This window comes from Sapajus apella, unplaced genomic scaffold (genome assembly GCF_009761245.1).
Source record: "Sapajus apella isolate SASKATOON/1434 unplaced genomic scaffold, GSC_monkey_1.0 scaffold12, whole genome shotgun sequence".
Classification (NCBI taxonomy): Eukaryota; Metazoa; Chordata; class Mammalia; order Primates; family Cebidae; genus Sapajus; species Sapajus apella.
Genome location: NW_022436952.1, coordinates 21174540 through 21195073, shown reverse-complemented (window position 1 = coordinate 21195073; position 20534 = coordinate 21174540). Strand labels below are relative to the sequence as shown.

The window sequence follows — 20534 nt, the reverse complement described above, 5'->3', positions numbered from 1 at the left end:
ACCTTCCATCAGGGTTGCCTTGTTTTTAATTCCTTGATCTGTTTATTGGTTTTGTACTGTATGTGTGTGGTACTTGTACATTTTTATTTCTGTTTCCCTTGATGCCATAATACAGTAACAGTTGTAGACATTAGCGTCCCATTGTTTTCCTTGAGTACGTTCATAGTTCCATGTCATTGCAAATCATTCCGGTCTACATTGAAGGATATTTATGTTTATAATATGCTCATATTACCTCTCCATATTTGTCCATTCTGTCTGCCTCTCTTTGTTGTGGACATTGTGTGTAATCTCTAACCTAGATCATATAATCTCTAACCTAGATTTCTCATAATCGAATACTGATTTTCTTATAAACCAATATTGCCTTATTCCAAATCATTCTCTTTTTTATTAGAGTTGTATTTTTTATGATGTATATCTGATCATATTACTTCTCTGTCTAAAGCATGCATTCTTAACAGGGTGATATTGATCGCAAGGAGGCAAAAACTGATTTTGGAGAAATGAAAATGTTGTGGTGGTTTGTCCTCCAAAGGGCCATAGAATTTAAACAGATATGCACTTTGTCTATGGTGTTTGAAGTTCATGATGGAGAGGATAAACAATGAAAAAAATATTGACAAATACTATTCTACAGACTTCCTCTTGCCCTTATAATAGTCATTAATTTAGACTTTCAAAACCTGTTGTGATCTGGACTTAGTTTATTGCTCTGGCCACTTTTTTCTTTTTTTATTTTTTTTGAGACAGAGTCTTGCTCTGTTGCCCAGGCTGGAATGCAGTGGCGAGGTTTAAAATACTGACTTACCAAGGATTGGTGAGGATCCAAAGCAACTGGAAGTCTCATATATAACTTGTAGAAGTATAAATTAATACAGTTCCTTTGAAAAACAGGCAGTATCAGGTATAGCTGATCTAATATGGTTGATGTATACACCATGGTTCAGCAATTCAAGTTTTAACCATATATCCAACAAAAGTGTGGACATAAATACACTAAAAGACATATGTAAGACTGTCCAGAAAAGCACATTTATAGCCTACAATTAGAAAATCTATCAGCTGTAGAACATAATAAACTGTAGCATTATGTATACAACTGTATATAGCATCAGAGAATATAGCACCATTGCTTCAGTCAACAACTTCAGTAAATCTCACGAATGATATTGACTGAAAGAAGTAAGACATAAAGCAGTATGTATGGCTCTATTTATATATGAAAGTTAAAAGCAAACAATATAAGGTATTGGAAGTCAGAATATTATTACTTTTATTGTAGTTCTACATGTAGTTTTGTTTTCTGTATGTCTGTTTCAATTAAAAGTTTTCCTAAGAACAAAAAGGATAAGATTTATAGTTTAAAAGGAAGATCTTGCCAGCTGAGGTGCCTGAGCCCCCCGCATTGGGAAATGGTCGACTCATTGGTTGATAAAAAGAATTTACCAACAACAGTATAGGTTTGAAAAAGGAAAGTTTATTAGAAAGAGTGCTGCAGAAGAGTGCAGCAGGGTGCTGGGAGTGCTGCAGTGGATTTTTCCTTAGGGGCATTTATGGACCTTAAAGCTTGAGAGTAATTTGGACCATATTAGCTAGGTAGGTCATGATAAATGATTAGTAGTGGGTTTTGCCACGTTGGCCAGGCTGGTCTCAAACTCCTGACCTCAGGTGATCCACCTCCCTCAGCCTCCCAAAGTTCTGGGATTACAGGCGTTAGCCACTGTGCCCTGCCTAAAGTGCCTTTTAAAATGTAAAAGAGTTGGTGCAAGACACAGGAATCCATGGAGCTATGAAATTGAGTGAAATTCAGGGAGAGAAGGAAGAGCCAAAGCAAATTAAAAAATGATAATCCAAGCAAATGTAGATTTGCTGTCTAAATTTCTATTTTATGTGGTATAAAATACTTAGAGAATATAATTTTAAGAAAAATTATTTTTTAAAAGTCCCTGGTTGGAAAGATAACCTCCTTTTGTCCCCAGTTGATGGGCAGAAGCAAAAGCAAATCATTCAGCCTAGGACTAAATAATAATGAAAGATAAAATTAAGTGGAATATGTAGGCCACAAAAAAACTTCAGCGCTCACAAATGAGAATCAGAAACAATGGATAGTAGGAATAGATCTGCAAAGACTTCAAATATTGGAATGAAAGGAAACAAAAAATACATAAGTTTAAAGAAAAAAGGTAGCTTGGAAATATAATTGGGACAGATTTATAAAGAACCAAATAGAACTTCTAGAAATAAAAAGCATAAATTTAAACACTTAATAGCTGGATTAAACAGATTAGATATAATTGAAGAGAGATTAATGAACCCAGATATATATCTGAAGCTCTTTCAGTAGAACTTTTTGAGATGATGGAAATGTTCTATAATCTGCACTGTCTAGTGTGGTAGCTACTAGCACTTGAAATGTGGCTAATGTAACTACGGAAGTACATTTTTTTATTGGAATTAATTTGGCTAATGGCTACCTTATTAGATAGTCTAAGAAGATCTAATATAATTATTGATAACAGATTATTAATGTCAGCTGTAATTCAAAAACAGAAGACAGTAGTTTAAGATTTCCACCCAAATAGCATCATGAGTTTATACACTGACATAATTTTCTGCTCCAGTAGTTGAAATAGAAAAACACAAAACCAGAAAGCTATAGCAGCTTTACAAAGAAAGCAAACATCTGTGTGTGTGAAAAATGCGACAAAAATACTTACAAAATGCTGTGTAGATCTGAAGCCATGGGCTTGCCATATTGCAGCTCACTTTTCATTCCGGAGAATGAAAAAAATGATGTCAGTTACTTCCTGGGCCACAGCTTTAAGCAAGCTGTGGTACTACACAGTGACAAGGATTTAGATGCTGGTTTTGCAACCAGAGGACTGGAACTGTAATTGTCCTAATACCAACACAGGAATGGAACTTGAAAGGTCTATTATAGGACCTTGTTCTCTACTTGTGGCCCTGTACAATAGAGGCATCTGTAAAACTGCTCTGTATTTGTGATTAAGCACTCAGACATTTGTTGAACAAATGAATGGATATGCATGGAAGGTAACCATGTTATTTCAGAATGAGTCTGCAAATCAAAATTCCTAAATACTGAAGTGTAATGCATCTAACAAAGTGGAACAGAAACTTACTTTAAGTTGAAATAGATTTATTAAATAGTCTGAAATATGCTATAAAAGAAAATCAGTATATTTAGGATGCTTAAGGAAATAAAGGTATAAATTCAATTAAAACTGAGGGAGAAATAAAATAAATGAAGCAGTAATGAAGCAGTTGGAAATGAAAAATCTTAGTTGTTGATATAAAAGACACAACAGACTTGATATACTGTAGACTGGAAATAATTGAAGACAAAATTAAGGAGATAGAAAATGGAGCTGACAAGTTCCCCCAGCATGACACAGATTTATGAAAAGCAGTAAAGAATCAGAGAGAATATAATACAGAGTAAGAAGTTCTAAGATGCATGTAATGGAAATAGAGAAGGCAACTCTGAAAGTAGAGAAGCAATATTTACAGATATCATAGGGAAAAGAAAACATTTGAGAACTGATCGAGGATAGGTTTTCAGATTGAAAGTGAAGTCTCTATTATGTAGGATAAACAAAGGTATACGTTTAAAGGTAAATTTAAATTAAATTTAAAAGGTATGTTTTAATTGATGCTGTTCTGCAGTTTTGCATCAGTGCATAAATGATGATAAACAGGTACAAATTTAAAGATAAATTTATAAATTTAAAAGGTAAATTATGCCTTTGTTTATCATCATTTATGCATGAAGCAAAATTACAGAACAATATCAAAAATCATCAGGAAGAGAAAACAGATTATCTGTTAAGGATTGATAGTTAGACTGACAGCAAATTTGTTCCCAGCCAGAATAGTTGCAGGAAAAAGTGGAGACACAGCACCAGAGTGCTGAAGGAAAATAACTGTCAACCTGATCTTAAAGTTTTATACTCAGGCACTCAAATATTTACAATAAGGAAGAAATATAGATATTTTAAGGAATGGAAAGTCTAAGAGTTTACCATTCATAGACTGTTTTGATCCTTGAATGGTATGGACGTTAGGGATGCTGACCCCCTGTGCAGTGAAAAATCCACATATAACTTTTGATTCCCCCAAAATTTGACTACCAACAAATAGCCTACTGTTGACCAGAAGGCTTACTGATAACATAGTCAATTAACATATATTTTGTGTATGTATTACATACTGTATTATTACAGTGAAGTAAGCTAGAGAGAAGAAAATGTTATTAAGAAAATCATAAGGAAGAGAAAATATATCATTCATTAAGTGGAAGTGGGTCATAGTAAAGATCTTCATTTTTATCTTCACATTGAATAGACTGAGGAAGGGGAGGAGTTGGTCTTGCTGTCTCGGGTGGCAGAGGCTGAAGAAAAACCCACATACAAGTGGATTTGTACAGTTCAAATCTGTGTTGTTCAAGGGCCAACTGTACTTAACCACGAAGAAAAGTTAACCCAGAAGAAGGATGCCACAGATTGCATCCCTGGAAAGCAGGCTTTTGAGACAGAGATAAGTGTGTAGGAAGTTGACTAGATTGGTATCAACACTAGAGATAAGAAGGAAACAAGATTGGACAGAAGAAGTTGAGTTGCAGTAGTCTCAGTGAGGTCCTCAGCCACCTCTGGGGGAATCTGTGAAGCTGGGAGGTCTTTAATGTTGACCCACCTTGGAATGAAGGTCTTGGATTTTTATACACTTTTGTAGATCACCTTGGGAGGGCTAAGGTGGCTCTCTTTAGCTCTGGTAATCCTGAAGAGGCCAATAGTAAAGCATTGTCTGCTGGCAGCCTGCCACTCTGGCAGCATGCCCCACAGTGGAAGAAAACGTACTTCCTTCTTAAAGAGGGAATCTACAATAGCACATTGCAGGATCCATTACAGAAGATGTGGGATACGGAAAACAGCAATGAGTTTAGAAAGAGGTGAACTGTGTTACCCATAATAATGTTTGATAGTAAAATATTAATTGAGGTTGAAAGGGAATGGTGATTAAGATATTGGCCAAGATAGATGAGGTAAATATAAACAAAATGAAAATACTTTTGGGAACTTTAATTAGGCAAGATAGAATTCAAGGAGAAAATGTCAGCAGGGCAGAGATTTTTATATACTGATGTAGTCTTTAGTGAGGTTATATTGTTTTCAACTTTTGGACCAAAGAACGTATCATTGAGATACAGAGTATAAACTTTTCAAAAACTTAAGGATAAATTAATAAAAATGCATATATAATGTACCTCCCAGAATTATTTAATTGCTGGTTTCTCCTGGGTAGTCGCTGCATAAATATCTGTCTACTTATTTATTTACATTTAGAAAAGCATATATGTATACAATCAGTTTTATACTTACAATTTCATATATTTAACTGTAGCATTCTGTGTAGCCATGCCATAATTTAGTCAATTTTCAACAATTAATATTTTTTCTAATTTTTAACTACTCATCCTACACTGACTATCCTAGAAATAAATCTTCAGATTATAAAAATTGTCATAATTTTGTGTATGTGCTTTACTGTGTTTAGAAAGCTGTCTATGTTGTTTGTTACTTTGGATCTGAAGGAAAAAACTATTGCATTCATTGTAATATTTCATCTGCTAAAAGAAAAATACTTGGGCAAATGAATCTACATTTTAATAATGTTATTTTTACATTATTTTAGCCTTACGAAGGATGAATCCAAAAGGCCAAAGTATAAAGAGCTTCTGGTGAGTGTGGGACTGTGGGGATTGTAGATGCATCCTCACCCCGGAACTCTATTAACATGCTGGTTCACTAAGCAAGCAGTGGGCCTCTCTGTCGTAAACAAACATCTCAGCTTTATTGCATGGTTTTTGTTGTTGTTGTTGTTAATGTTTTTAAACAACAATTTGGAAACAGCAAATTTGTAGTTATAATTTTTCTACTAATACTAGCTAAATTCTCATGGAAAATTTTGGTCTTAACATGTAATAAAAATTGCCCCCCAAGAATTCTGACTTTCACTTTAAGAAGCCATTTTCCACTGCATAGTCTATGTATATGTGATGCATCCATAAGAAAAAAGTTAGTGAAAAGTTTGTGTTTATTCTGCCTTTATAAAAACCTACATGCAAATTTACATCATACAGCCTATTCCCATTTATTTGGAAGTTCTCATTCATCTCATGGAAACTGGGTGTTTTAAGCAGTGTACTGGGTGTGGCATTGGTCTAGGCGGTGGAGATTGTATTGTGATCTAATAATGTGGGAATATTTTAAGAAAAGATCCATTTGTTTATCACATTTAGCAACTAGCTCTCCAAGAATATTGTGTCAAACTTATGTCACAGTCCAGCAATGACTGTTAGTATACTTAGAGAGGCTGTGAAAGAAAATTGTTGATAGAGATGGAGTTTTAAAAGGTGGGTCAGTGAAGCAGATACTGGGGCCCTGGTTCTGGAGAGTAAAGGGAAGAGGCTTCTAGGGCAAATTTCTCTTGGGCTTCTTTTGGAGAAGAGGTCAAAAGGATTACAAGCTCTTTGTAAAAAGGTTCTCCTGTCACATGTGGGGGAAATGGAGGTGGAGATTTATACTGGTGTCCCAAGAGGAATAGTGTATTCACGTCATTCTTCCTAGCTCCCAGATGGTGTGGTGGAGGCTCCAGCTATGTTTTGTGCTGAGTAACAACTTGGCTGTCTTCCTCAACAAACACAGATAAGCTTCCAGACCTCACTGCCAAAGTGGCATCTCCAAATCGTTACCACGTATCCTCTCTAGGCATGCTTATGCCCATTAGCATATCTGAGTGGAATAAGGGCTGTACTTGCCTCTCTGAATTTGTGGTGTTGCAGTATTTCATCACAGCCATGTGTGGTTGGGAGTCTGGAGCTCTGTGTTCTGTAGAAATTGGAAAATGTTCAGTGTGGGCTGTCATACAAACTTCTGACATTTTTTTCTTTCAATTTTCTTGCAGAAACACCCCTTTATTCTGATGTATGAAGAACGTACCGTTGAGGTCGCATGCTATGTTTGTAAAATCCTGGATCAAATGCCAGCCACTCCCAGCTCTCCCATGTATGTCGATTGATATCGCTGCTACATCAGACTCTAGAAAAAAGGGCTGAGAGGAAGCAAGACGTAAAGAATTTTCATCCCGTATCACAGTGTTTTTATTGCTCGCCCAGACACCATGTGCAATAAGATTGGTGTTCGTTTCCATCATGTCTGTATACTCCTGTCACCTAGAACGTGCATCCTTGTAATACCTGATTGATCACACAGTGTTAGTGCTGGTCAGAGAGACCTCATCCTGCTCTTTTGTGATGAACATATTCATGAAATGTGGAAGTCAGTACGATCAAGTTGTTGACTGTGATTAGATCACATCTTAAATTCATTTCTAGACTCAAAACCTGGAGACGCAGCTACTGGAATGGTGTTTTGTCAGACTTCCAAATCCTGGAAGGACACGGTGATGGATGTACTATGTCTGAACATAGAGACTCGGGCTTGAGTGAGAAGAGCTTGCACAGCCAACGAGACACATTGCCTTCTGGAGCTGGGAGACAAAGGAGGAATTTACTTTCTTCACCAAGTGCAATAGATTTACTGATGTGATATTCTGTTGCTTTACAGTTACAGTCGATGTTTGGGGATCGATGTGCTCAGCCAAATTTCCTGTTTGAAATATCATGTTAAATTAGAATGAATTTATCTTTACCAAAAACCATGTTGCGTTCAAAGAGGTGAACATTAAAATATTGAGACAGGGCAGAATGTGTTCTTTTCTCCTTTACCAGTCCTTCTACTTTTCATTGGGAAGACTCAGGAGTCTGCCACTTGTCAAAGAAGGTGCTGATCCTAAGAATTTTTCATTCTCAGAATTCGGTGTGCTGCCAACTTGATGTTCCACCTGCCACAAACCACCAGGACTGAAAGAAGAAAAAAAGTACAGAAGGCAAAGTTTACAGATGTTTTTAATTCTAGTATTTTATCTGGAACAACTTGTAGCAGCTATATATTTCCCCTTGGTCCCAAGCCTGATACTTTAGCCATCATAACTCACTAACAGGGAGAAGTAGCTAGTAGCAATGTGCCTTGATTGATAGATAAAGATTTCTAGTAGGCAGCAAAAGACCAAATCTCAGTTGTTTGCCTCTTGCCATCACTGGTCCAGGTCTTCAGTTTCCGAATCTCTTTCCCTCCCTATGGTCTATTGTCGCTATGTGACTTTTGCTTAATCCAATATTTTGCCTTTTTTTTTCTATATCAAAAAACCTTTATAATTACCAGGGATGTTCCTTACCAAGGATTTTTAGCCCCATATCTCTCATATGCGCTAGTGTTTAAAAGGCTAAGAATAGTGGGGCCTAGCCTATGTGGTAGGTGATAAAGAGACATCTTTTCTAGAGACACATTGGACCAGATGAGGATCTGAAATGGCAGCCTTTATGTTCATCACCTGCTAGAACCTCTCATAGTTCACCACCATTTCTTGGCATTAGAATTCTACTAGAAAAAAATACAAAAAGCAAAACAAAACCCTCAGAACTGTTCAAAGAGGCCATTGAAGTATCGTGTGCTTCTTCACTTCCCCATTAGCCAGGTTCCCATTAGGCTTTGCTCAGCTCTCCCTGGCACTGAACCTTAGGCTTTGTACGACAGTGAAGCAGCACTGAGTGGTTCAAGCACACTGGAATATAAAACAGCCATGGTCTGAGATGCAGGTGACGCCATTACAGAACCAAATCGTGGCAGGTATTGCCGTGTCTCAGAGTGACAGTCATAAATACTAGAAAACAATAAAGGGAGAATGGTGCTGTTTAAAGTCACATCCCTGTAAATTGCAGAATTCAGAAGTGATTATCTCTTTGGTCTACTTGCCTCATTTCCCAATTTTTTCCCCCCACGGCATCCTAAACTTTAGACTTCCCACTGTTTTGAAAGGAGACATTGCTTGATGTCTCCCTTCAACCACAGCAAGCCATCATCCTCCATTGCTCCCGGGGACTCAAGAGGAATCTGTTTGTCTGCTGTCAACTTCCCGTCTGGCTCAGCATAGGGTCACTTTGCCATTATGCAAATGGAGATAAAAGCAATTCTGACTGTCCAGGAGCTAATCTGACCGTTCTATTGTGTGGATGACCACATAAAAAGGCAATTTTAGTGTATTAATCATAGATTATTATAAACTATAAACTTAAGGGCAAGGAGTTTATTACAATGTATCTTTATTAAAAGGGTGTATAGTGTTCACAAACTGTGAAAATAGTGTAAGAACTGTACATTGTGAGCTCTGGTTATTTTTCTCTTGTACCATAGAAAAATGTATAAAAATTATCAAAAAGCTAATGTGCAGGGATATTGCCTTATTTGTCTGTAAAAAATGGAGCTCAGTAACATAACTGCTTCTTGGAGCTTTGGAATATTTTATCCTGTATTCTTGTTTGAATTCCTCCTCTATTTAAGACATATACATGGAATCGAAGTGTTTATGTAATAGTTTTATCCTTTTGCCTGCAGGTCAGTTGTAATAAATCTAGGATGTGATGATGACTTTGTAATTTGATTTTCTGAAATCAGACCCTAAGAGGGGAAAATCAAGTAAATTACATTAAATTATCTGCATTTCACACTGGGGAAAATTACTTCCTTTTGAAAGTGTGTTATGGCTGCTTTCTCTTTCTTCCTTCCCCTGGCTACCCTTTTTGCCTAGCCTTCTTGAAACTACAAATGTATCTGTTAAGCATAGCTCTGCTTGAACAGGTGTAACACAGTCTCTGAGTTTCTTTGTTGGTTGTCCTGACCTGCACCAGCTTTCTTAATGCTAAAGGAAGTGGGTCCAGTTCTTCAACCTGTGTCATGGTGGAGAGGTACAACTTGTAAGTCTATCTGGGCCCCGCGCATGGTTTCCAGCCATGCTCTCTGCTCTTGGTGCTACAGCTGCCAGGTGAGCATTAGGTGTCAGGTTAGATAGCGGGTTGGAATCACTCACTGTTAGCTTAGAAGGGTAGGGAGGATTGTGGGTAAAAGACCTCTGGGGGTCAGACCTGGGAGGTTTATGGATGAGAGGACAATGGAAGTGAACAAAGAGCCATGGGAACCTGGAAACTTGGAGAAAAGCATTTTGTAGCTCCAGCACTGAATATATCTGCTGTAGCCTACCACCTACCAGTGACTGATAATAGACTCATTGATCATATGGTGATTCAGTACTTCACCCTTTTCTTGTGCCTGCTCCTAACTGAATCTCGGATACCATTAGAGAGCCAGATGTGGTATCAAACATTTCCCTGAGAGGGGTGTGAAAACAGGAATTCTGGCCTCTCCAGCTAAGCCTCAGCTGCTAAGGGAAAGGGTACCCATTGGGTTTCATGACTGAGTGGCATGAGAGAGACTACACACTGCGTGTTTCGTAGGACACTACCTTGTATTTGTTCAATTCATTTGATCCCAAATGCATTCCACTAAAATCAGGTGGCTGTATCCCCTTTTAGATATAAGAAAACCAAGGTCCAGAGAAATGAAGTTCTGGCCCAAATAACAGTAGGGAGCAGAGCTGACATTCAAATTCAAGGCTGTAACACATTGCCTAAGAAGTTACATTAATTTAAAAACACTGCTATTAAGGAAGTGTTGTAGAGTTGAGAAGTAGAATGAATATAGTTGGGGATATTCTGTTCATAAATCTGACCAGGGCCTGCTTTGTTGTTTCGGAAATGAGTTGAAGGCAGAGGTTCTGGGGGCCACAGTGTGGCTTAGTGATCCAAAGGCAGCTGTGTAATTACCTTAGAATTAACTAGAGGAACTCGAGGTTGTAATTCCTAAGTGTGACACCTGAGAATTCAGTGTCATGGACTGAATGTCACCGTTAGCTTGATAACATGGCAATCACTGAGAATGAGTAAAGTACCCCTTCATTTATTTATATATTTTATTTTTTATTTTTTGAGATGGCGTTTTACTCTTGTTGCCCAGGCTGGAGTGCAGTGGCGCAATCTTGGCTCACTGCAACCTCTGCCTCCTGGGTTTAAGCAATTCTGCCTCAGCCTCTCGAGTAGCTGGGATTACAGGTGCCTGCCACTACCCCCAGCTAATTTTTTTTTTTTTTTTTTTTTTTTTTTTTTTTGTATTTTTAGTAGAGACGGGGTTTTGCCATGTTGACCAGGCTGGTCTTGAACTGACCTTAGGTGATCTGCCTGCCTCAGCCTCCCAAAGTGCTGGGATTATAGGTGGGAGCCACCATGCCCAGCCGCCCTTTCATTTATTGATTCGATCCAACCATCTTAGCTCAGGAGGATGGAGAAAGGACACAAAGTCTGGAAAGTACCCTTGGGACACTGGTTACCTGTCTTGGCAGTGTGTAGTGAGTATATGACTCCCATCTCTTGTCCAGGGCTGTATGCTATGCACCAGTCACATCCATTGTACTTGGGCTTATTGCTTGGGATTTGAGGGACAGAGAATTCAAAGACTTGGTCTTAAAATTAAGTGGTTGAGGGAAAATGTAATCAGCAGTAATAACTCTTAGGATGAACTTAAGAACCACATGTCATGGAAAATGGATACTAGATGACATCATATAAAACACCTGTAGAATGGGAAACAGCTTGTCTTCCGGGAATTTATTGCCAACTGGAGTTATCTTTATTTTTTGGTTCTTCCCATCTTTTGGATAAATAAATGTTTAGAAATTCTTATCTAAAACCTTGAAATCATAAGGATAGTGGTTTGGTATCTGCTTTCGATACCATTGTTTTGTTTGTTTTTCTGATATGCCAAAATGTATTTATACATCTTAAATGTAGTCCTGCTATTGAAAACTTGTTAACCCATATAGCATATAGTCACAATTCAGTGATTGTAATGCAAAATGAATCAAATTTTTGTCTGCATTTGAAATTTCTATCTACATAGGCATTTTGCTAAAGAACCATGTATTAAGACTTCCAGTTTTTCCTAGTACTTATACAGATTTAATGTGAATACCACTCTTTAAGGTAGATAGGGAGAGCATTTTGTTGCTTCAGTCCTACACATGGGTAACAGTACTAAATAATTAGGTAATTTGCCTAAGGTAATACATCAAGAGGGTATATAAAGCCCAGGTCTCTTGATGGCTTGTTAGGATTTTTTTCTTTCTTTTTTCTTTTTTGTGACAGGGTCTCACTCTGTTACCCAGGCTGGAGTGTAGTGGTGCAATTTCTGCTCGTTGCATCCTCCGCCTCTCGGGTTCAAGCAATTCTCCTTCCTCAGCCTCCCGAGTAGCTGGGATTACAGGCACCCACCACCACACCCGGCTAATTTTTATATTTTTAATAGAGATGGGGTTTCACCACGTTGGTCAGGCTGATCTTGAACTCCTGACCTCAAGTGATCCACTTGCCTTGTAATCCCAAAGTGCTGGGATTACAGGCATGAGCCACCACACCTATCTTAATAGGATTCTTATGAAACTGTGCTTCCTGTTTGACAAGGTGATGAATTACAAGGTTTAAAAGCAAAGGCTTGTTTCTTACATAGTCATAAAAAGGAATGAAGTAATGGCATTCGCAGCAACCTGGATGGAATTGGAGGCCATTATTCTAAGTGAAGTAACTTAGGAATGGAAAACCAAACATCAGATATTCTCACTCATAAGTGGGAGCTAAGCTATGATGAAGCAAAGACATAAGAATGATACAATGGACTTTGGGGACTCGGAGGAAAGGGGAAATGATGGGAGTGGGGTGGGGGTTAAAAAACCACACACTAAGTGTACACTGCTCTAGTGATGAGTGCACCAAAATCCCACAGATCACCACTAAATAACTTATTCATGTAACTAAACACCACCTGTTTCCCAAAAACCTATTGAAATAAAAAAAAAATTGTTAATTGTGGAAAAAAAAAAGAATAGGGCATCAGTCTGAAAAGGTAGGTAGAGTCATATAGGAAATTGTGCATTGTGCCAATAATGTTGAACTTTAAGTGCTGGAGAACCATATGGGACTTTAAACAAGGAGATTGTTTGATCTGATTTGTATTTTAGACAATTCATTTCAGTGACCCTGTAGCCTAAAATGAAAGTGGGGAGACTTGGATGCCAATTAGAAAACTTGTAATATTCTAGGCAAAAAAAAAAAGTAAAAAGTTAAGAGAGGTAAAATGGTAGAACTGGGAAGGGAGAAAAGAGAATTTCACAAGATACTTTATCAGTTCCCAATCAAAAGTGTGGGGTAAAGAGGCCTGGAATAATGTTTTCTGGTTTGAGTGGTTTGGGTTGTTTTATACCATCTGTTGCACCATGCATAATCTTTCATGGTTTACCAGATCTGTTTTGCTCTTTTATGCCTTCTTGTTGCATAAGCTGGTTCCTTTTGTCTGGAATTCTTTTTTTTTTTTTTTAACTTGCCTTTTGAAAGCGTCTACTCATCTTTTAAGACCTAGGTTAAATGTTAGACACTTCAGGAAGCCGTTCCCAATTCTTTTCTTTGAGCTCAATAGAACAGAATATGTATTTCTACATATATTTATGTTACATTTGATCATGTTGAGTTATGGTCAAATTATTAAACTAAAGAGCTGCTGCCCAGCAAAATAAACTATCATCAGAGTGAAAAGACAACCTACGGGATAGAAGAAAATTTTTGCAGTCTATCCACCTGACAAAGGTTTAATATCCAGAGTCTACATGTAACTTAAACAAATTTACAGGAAAAGAAACAACTCTTAAAAAGTGGGCGAAAGACATGAACAGGCACTTTTCAACAGAAGACATACATGTGGCCAACAAACATGAAAAAAAGCTCAACGTCGTTGATCATTACAGAAATGCAAATCAAAACCACAATGAGACACTACCTCACACCAGTCAAAATGGCGATTATTAAAAAAAAAAAAAAAAAAAAGACCAGCAGATTAACCATTGTGGAAGATAGTGTGGTGATTCCTCAAAAAACTAGAGGCAGAAATACCCATAGACTAGATAAAGAAAATGTGGTACATATACAACATGAAATACTATGCAGCCTTAAAAAGAAAGAAGATCACGTCCTTTGCAGGGACATGGATGGAGTTGGAAGCTGTTATCCGTAGTAAACTAATGCAGGGACAGAAAACCAAACACCACATGTTCTCACTTATAAGTAGGAGGTGAATGATGAAAACACATGGACATATCAGGGGAACAACACACATTGGGGCTGTCAGGGGTGGGATGGGGGGAGGGAGAGCATCAGGAAGAATAGATAATGGATGCTGGAATTAATACCTAGGTTGATGGATAATCTGTGAAGCAGACCACCATGGCATATGTTTACCTATGTAACAAACCTTCACATACTGCACATGTACCCATGAACTTAAAAGTTGAAAAAAATCACAAATGCACAAGATACCATAAGTGAAAATTAGCAGAGCAAATAAGCAGTAAGAGTTACTTGTCAGATGCAGCATATAAAATGAATGTTTAATATGTTAAAAAAAAAAAAAAGGTAAGTTGGTCTCAAACACCTGACCTCAAGTTATCTGCCCGCCTTGGCCTCCCAAAGTGCTGGGATTACAGGCATCAGCCACTGTGTCTGACGATTAATTTTTTTTTTTTTAGGTTGTTCACTGTTGGTATATAGAAATGCTACTAATTTTTGTATATTGATTTTGTATGAATTACTTTGTCGGCTATAACGGTTTTTTAGTTTAGGTTTTTCCAAATATAGGATCATGTTGTCTGCAAAGGAAGATGATTTGACTTCTTCCTTTCCAATTAGGATGTGCTTCATTTCTTTCACTTGCCTAATTGCCCTGTCTAGGATTTCCAATATTATGTTGAGTAAAAGTGGTGGAAGTGGGCATCATTGTCATGTTCCAAAGCTTAAAAGAAAGCCTTTTAATTTTCCTCCATTCAGTATTATATTAACTATGGATTTGTCATATATGACTTTTACTGTTTTGAGGTATGTTCCTTTTATATACCCAGTTTGTTGCATATTTTTGTCATGAAGGAATGTTGAATTTTATCAAACACTTTTTCAGCATCGATTGAAATAATCATATAGTTTTTGTTCTTGATTTCTGTAAAGTGAATGTATTTGAGTTTAGGTTCTATTTTTATATTTTCTGAAAAAGCCATATCTATGATATTTTGGGATTTTTCCCCTTAATAATCTTTTGCTAAGCTTCATATTGCTTTTTATAGATGTATAATCTTTCATTACATGTTCTTTTTTAAAAAATCTGCTTTCCCATTGATGAATATTTTGGTTATTTCCAGATTTTTCTCTAGTGAACAATACTACTATGAACTTTCTTGTATATGTGTCCTGTTTTACAAGTGTCAGAGTTTCTTTTGATATAGGAAACTCTGTGGCTATCTAGTCAAATTGCTGGATCGCACAGCATGTGAATGTTCAACTTTAAAAGGTAATGCCAAACTGTTTCCCAACTGGTTGCACCAATTTATTCTCCAGATCTTCCCCAACATTTTGTATATCAGACTTTTAAGTTCTTCCCAATTGACATCATTTAAAATAGTATTGCATTGTGATTTTGATATGACTTTCCCTGATCACTAATGGTGAGCATTCTATGTATGGGTATTGGCTAGATGTTTCCTCACTCGAGTTTCTGCTCATCTTCCCATTAGGTTACTTATTCTTCCCTTATTGGTTTGTTGTTGTCATTCACTTATTATTAATCCAAATTATTCATGGATGTTATTGAAAATACCTTCTTATAGAAACTTATCTTTTCATGTTTTTGAAGATATGTTTTGAGGAACAATAGTTATGAACACCAATTATTTGGACATTTGTACTTTTAAAAATTAACAGATTTTGTATCTTATTAAAAGATTTTAATACTAAGATTTAAAAATATTTATCCCATATTTTATTTATTCGTTTTACCTTTTTAAAATTTCAACTTTTATTTTAGATCCAAGGAGTATATGTACACATTTGTTACATGGGTACATTGGGTGACACTGAGATTTGAGGTACAAATGGTCCTATAACCCACGTAGTGAGCACTGTACGCAATAGGTAGTTTTTCAGCTCTTCCCCTCACCATTAGTCCTCTGCTCGCTGTCCCCATCTTTATGTCCATGTGTACTCAATGCTCAGCTTTCGTTCCTGCATTAATTTGCTTAGGATAATGTCCTCCAGCTGCTTCTATGTTCTTATAAAGTACCTGATTTTATTATTTTTATGGCTATGTAGTATTTCGTGGTGTTATATGTACTACGTTTCCTCTCTCCAATCCACCCTTGATGGGCACTTAGTTTGATTACATGTCTTTGCTATTGTGAATAATACTGCAATGAACATACAAGTGCATAAGTCGTTTTGGTAGAAAGGTTTATTTTCCTTTGAGTATACACCCAGTAATGGGATTGCTGGGCTGAATGGCAGTTGTCTTAAATTCTTTGAGATATCGCCAAACTGCATTTTCTTTGGGAGGGGGGGTACCAAATTTCTTTATTTGAAGGAATGGTATAAAGAACTTCAGTGGATGTTCTGGTACAACTTATAGAAAAAGTAAAGGAAACCCCAATATGCATGCACTGCCTTGGTGACCAGGGAAGTCACCCCGTGGGTGTGGGGAAATTAGCTTAAGGCTTGGCTTTCATTATCGCTGTCTCCCAGGGTGTGCTCGTCAAAGAGATATTCTGTCAAGCCAGATTGGTGTGCTCCCATCTTGCGCAAGTTGGTCACGTGGTCACCCAATTCTTTGATGGATTTCACCTGCTCATTCAGGTAATGTGTCTCAATTAAGTCACAAAAATGAGGGTCATTTTTGTCAGTTGCCAGTTTGTGCAGGTGCAGTAGTGACTGATTCACATTTTTTTTCCAAATGTAATGCACACTCTATGGCATTCAGCCCGCTCTCCCAGTCATCATGGTCTGGTTTCTGGATATCCCAAAGGAAGATGTGGCCACCTCCTTGGTTCTGCAGCTTCCTCAGGTTCTCGGCATGTTCCCTCTCCTCATGAGACTGGTGAAGAAAGTACTTGGCAAATTTCTTCAAAGCCACATCATCGCAGTCAAAGTAGTAAGACATGGACAGGTAAACACAGGAGGCACAGAGCTCCAGGTTGATCTGGCGGTTGATGGTGGCCTGTGAGTCCCGGTGGTAGTTCTGGCGCATCTGCGAGCAGGACGCAGTAGTCATGGCCCGGGCTAAGGAGAGGTTGCGGCAGTGGCTGCGGGCGCTGGAGCCGCGGCGGGGGCCTTGGGGCGGTCTGAGGGCGCGGTATACAGGTGATGGAGGGCTGGCTCCGGGCGGCTGGCCGGGGTGGGGGACGAGCGCAGGTTCCGTCCAAGCACTGTTGAAGCAGGAAACTGCAGGGACTCGCAGGGAAGAACCTCTCGCCGAGCATTTTTTTTTTTTTTTTTATTTTAAATAAAGAGATGGGGTTTCACCATGTTGGCCAGGCTGATCTCGAACTCCTGACCTCAAGTGATCCACCCCCCTCGGCCTCCCAAAGTGGTGGGATTACAGGCCTGAGCCACCGTGCTCGGCCTAAACTGCTTTTTAAAGTGGCTGAACTAATTCACATTCCCACCAACAGTGAATAAACATTTCCTTTCCTCCACAGCTTCATCACCATCTGTTATTTTTTGACTTTTTAATAACAACCATTCTGACTCATGTGGGATGATATCTCATTGTGATTTTGATTGCATTTCTCTGATGATAGTGATGTTGGACATTTTTTCATGTTTTCTGGTCACTTGTCTGTCTTTTCTGAAGTGTCTATGTCTTTTGCCCACGTTTAAATGGGATTATTTGTTGTTTGCTTGTTGAATTAAGTTCTTTATAAAGTCTGGATATTAGACCTTTCTCAGATGCATAGTACGTGGAGATATTCTTCTGTTCTGTAGTTTATCTGTTTAGTCTATTGATAGTTTATTTCGCTGTCCAGAAGCTCCTTAGTTTAATTAGGTCCCACATATCAATTTTTATTTTTGTCTCAATTGTTTTTGAGGACTTAGTTATAAATTCTTTCCCATGGCTGATGTCCAGCATGGTATATCCTAGGTTTTCTTCTAGGATTCTTAGTTTGAGGTCTTATATTTAAATATTTAATCCATCTTGAGTTAATTTTTGTATATGGTGAAAGGTAGGTGTTCAGTTTTATTCTTTTGCATATGGCTAGCCATTTATCTCAGCACCATTTATTGAATAGGGAGTCCTTTCCCCATTGCTTATTTTTGTTGACTTCCTTGAAAGTCAGAGGGCTGTAGGTGTATGGCTTTATTTCTGGGTTAGCCATCCTTTCCCATTTACCCTGTATTTTATATTAAGAGTTTTATTCCTGAGTTTAAGTCCTCAATCCATTTGGAATTGATTTTTGTGATGGCCTGTGGTAGGAATTCAATTTCAATTTTTTCCATGTGATAATCATTTTTCTAGCTCAATTTATTAAACAATCAACTTCTCCTTTTCATACTGATCATTAAGTCCATATTTATCATATGAAAATGTTCCTAACATGCATGGATTTTTAGGCTCTCAGTTTTATTTCATTGGCCAATTTATTTATCCCTGAACTAATACCACACTGTTTTTATTACAGCTCCATAATAAATCCTGGGAGGCGGAGGTTGCAGTGAGCTGAGATTGTGCCATTGCACCCCATCCTGGGCAACAAGAGCAAAACTCCATTCAAAAATAAATAAAAATAAATAAAATAAATCCTAATATCTAATCCTCTCTCTGCTCTTCTTATCAGGTATCTTGGTTATTCTTCACTCCCTTTTCTTTCATATGTATTTTAAAAATAGCTTTATTGAATTCTAATCCAATAATTCAGCTATTTAATGTGTACAATTGAATAGTTTTTAGTATATTCAAAGATACGTGCCACCATTGCCACAATCAATTTTAGAATGTTTTAAGTACCTCAAAAACAAAAAACAACAAAAAAAACCCCCATTCCCTGACAAACTGTCTCACTCTGACCCTGCCCAATCCTAAGTAACCACTAATCTACTTTCTCTCTATAGATTTCCCTGCTCTGGACTTCCGCACAAATATGTGGACTTTTATGGTTGGCTTCTTAATGGATTTTTAGAGTTCATGTAAGTACCACATATTAGTACTTTATTTCTTTTTATGACTACATAATATTCCATTGCATGAATATACCACATTTTTATCCATTTATTTGTTGCTTAACATTTGTGGTGGCGTTTCCACCTTTCGGCTATTATGAGTAATGCTGCTGTGAATATTCATGTGCAGGTTTCTGTGTGGACATATATTTTTATTTCTTACGAACATTCCTAGAAGTGGATTTTCTGGGCCATATGTTAACACTATGTGCCACCATGTGAGGGGCTGGCAGACTGTTTTCTAAAGCAGCTGTACCATTTCACATTCTCACTAGCAGTATATGAGAATTTTGATTTCTTTCCTTTTTTTTTGTTCTCCCTAAAAGAGTTTTATATTCTAAAAGTATAAAGAGCAAAACTCTCATGCTTATATCTTTGACTCATTTTGAGTTAACTTTGTATTTGGTGTAAAAAAAACAGACCAACTTCATTCTTTTGTATGTAGCTATCCAATTTCTCTGCTGAACAGTCTTGGCACTTTTGCTGAAAATCAGTAGGCCATGATGTATACATTTATTTCTAGACTCTCAAATTTACTCCATTTATTGATGTGTTAGTCCTTGTAGTGGAATCACATTGTCTTGATTATCACTGTTTCACAGAAGGTTTTGAAACTGGGAAGTGTGAGTCATCCTCTGTTATTTTTCAGGATTATTTAGTGTATTAGCTCATTTTACGTTGCTATAAAGAGATACTTGAAGCTGGGTAATTTATAAAGAAAAGAGGTTTAATTGGCTCGAGATTCTGCAGGCTGAACACAAAGGAAGCATAGTGCCAGCATCTGCTGCTGGTGAGGCTTTTAGAAGCTTATAGTCTTGGCAGAAGGTGACAGGGAGCCAGCATGTCCCATGGCAAGAGAAGAACGAGGGACAAAGGAAAAAGGAAAGTCTCAGACTTTTAAAAATAGCCAGATCTCATGCGAACTCAGAGCAAGAGCTCACTTATCACAAAGAGGATGGTGCCATGCCATTCATGAAGGATCCACCCCCATGATCCAATACCATCCACTAGGCCCCGCCTCCAACATTAGAGATCACACTTCAACACGAAGCTTGGAGGAGGCACGCCTCCAAATCATATCATTTTCTCCTGCTCCCCGCAAATCTCACATCCTTTTCACATTGGAAAATACAATCATGTCTTCCCCAAAGTTCTTCAAAATCATAACTCAGTCTAGCATCAACTCACTCAAAAGTCCAAAGTCCAAAGTCTCATCTGAGACTCAAGTGTCTTTTGTCTATGAGCCTGTAAAGTCAAAACCAAATTATTTGCTTCCTTCCTTCCTTCCTTCCCTCCTTTCTTCCTTCCTTCCTTCCTCTCTTCCTTCCTCCCTTCCTTCCTTCCTTTCTTCCTTCTTTACTTCCCTCCTTCCTTCCCCTCCTTTTCTTCCTCTCTTCCTTCCTTCCCCCTTCCCCCCTTCCCCCCT

General features: G+C 37.8%; 1 protein-coding gene and 1 pseudogene across 1 annotated transcript in view; one reads left to right on the top strand and one right to left on the bottom strand.

Annotated features, from left to right (window-relative positions):
• MAP2K4 (mitogen-activated protein kinase kinase 4) overlaps nt 1-9646 on the top strand; it is a 97686-nt gene extending 88040 nt beyond the window's left edge. The window contains exons 12-13 of the mRNA XM_032279375.1: nt 5716-5761; nt 6988-9646. Coding sequence (XP_032135266.1) covers nt 5716-5761; nt 6988-7101 — 160 coding nt within the window. The 3' untranslated portion in view covers nt 7102-9646. The remainder of the gene's footprint in view (nt 1-5715; nt 5762-6987) is intronic.
• A 6817-nt stretch (nt 9647-16463) lies between these two features.
• Nucleotides 16464-20534, bottom strand: part of LOC116552662 — a 38049-nt pseudogene continuing 33978 nt past the window's right edge.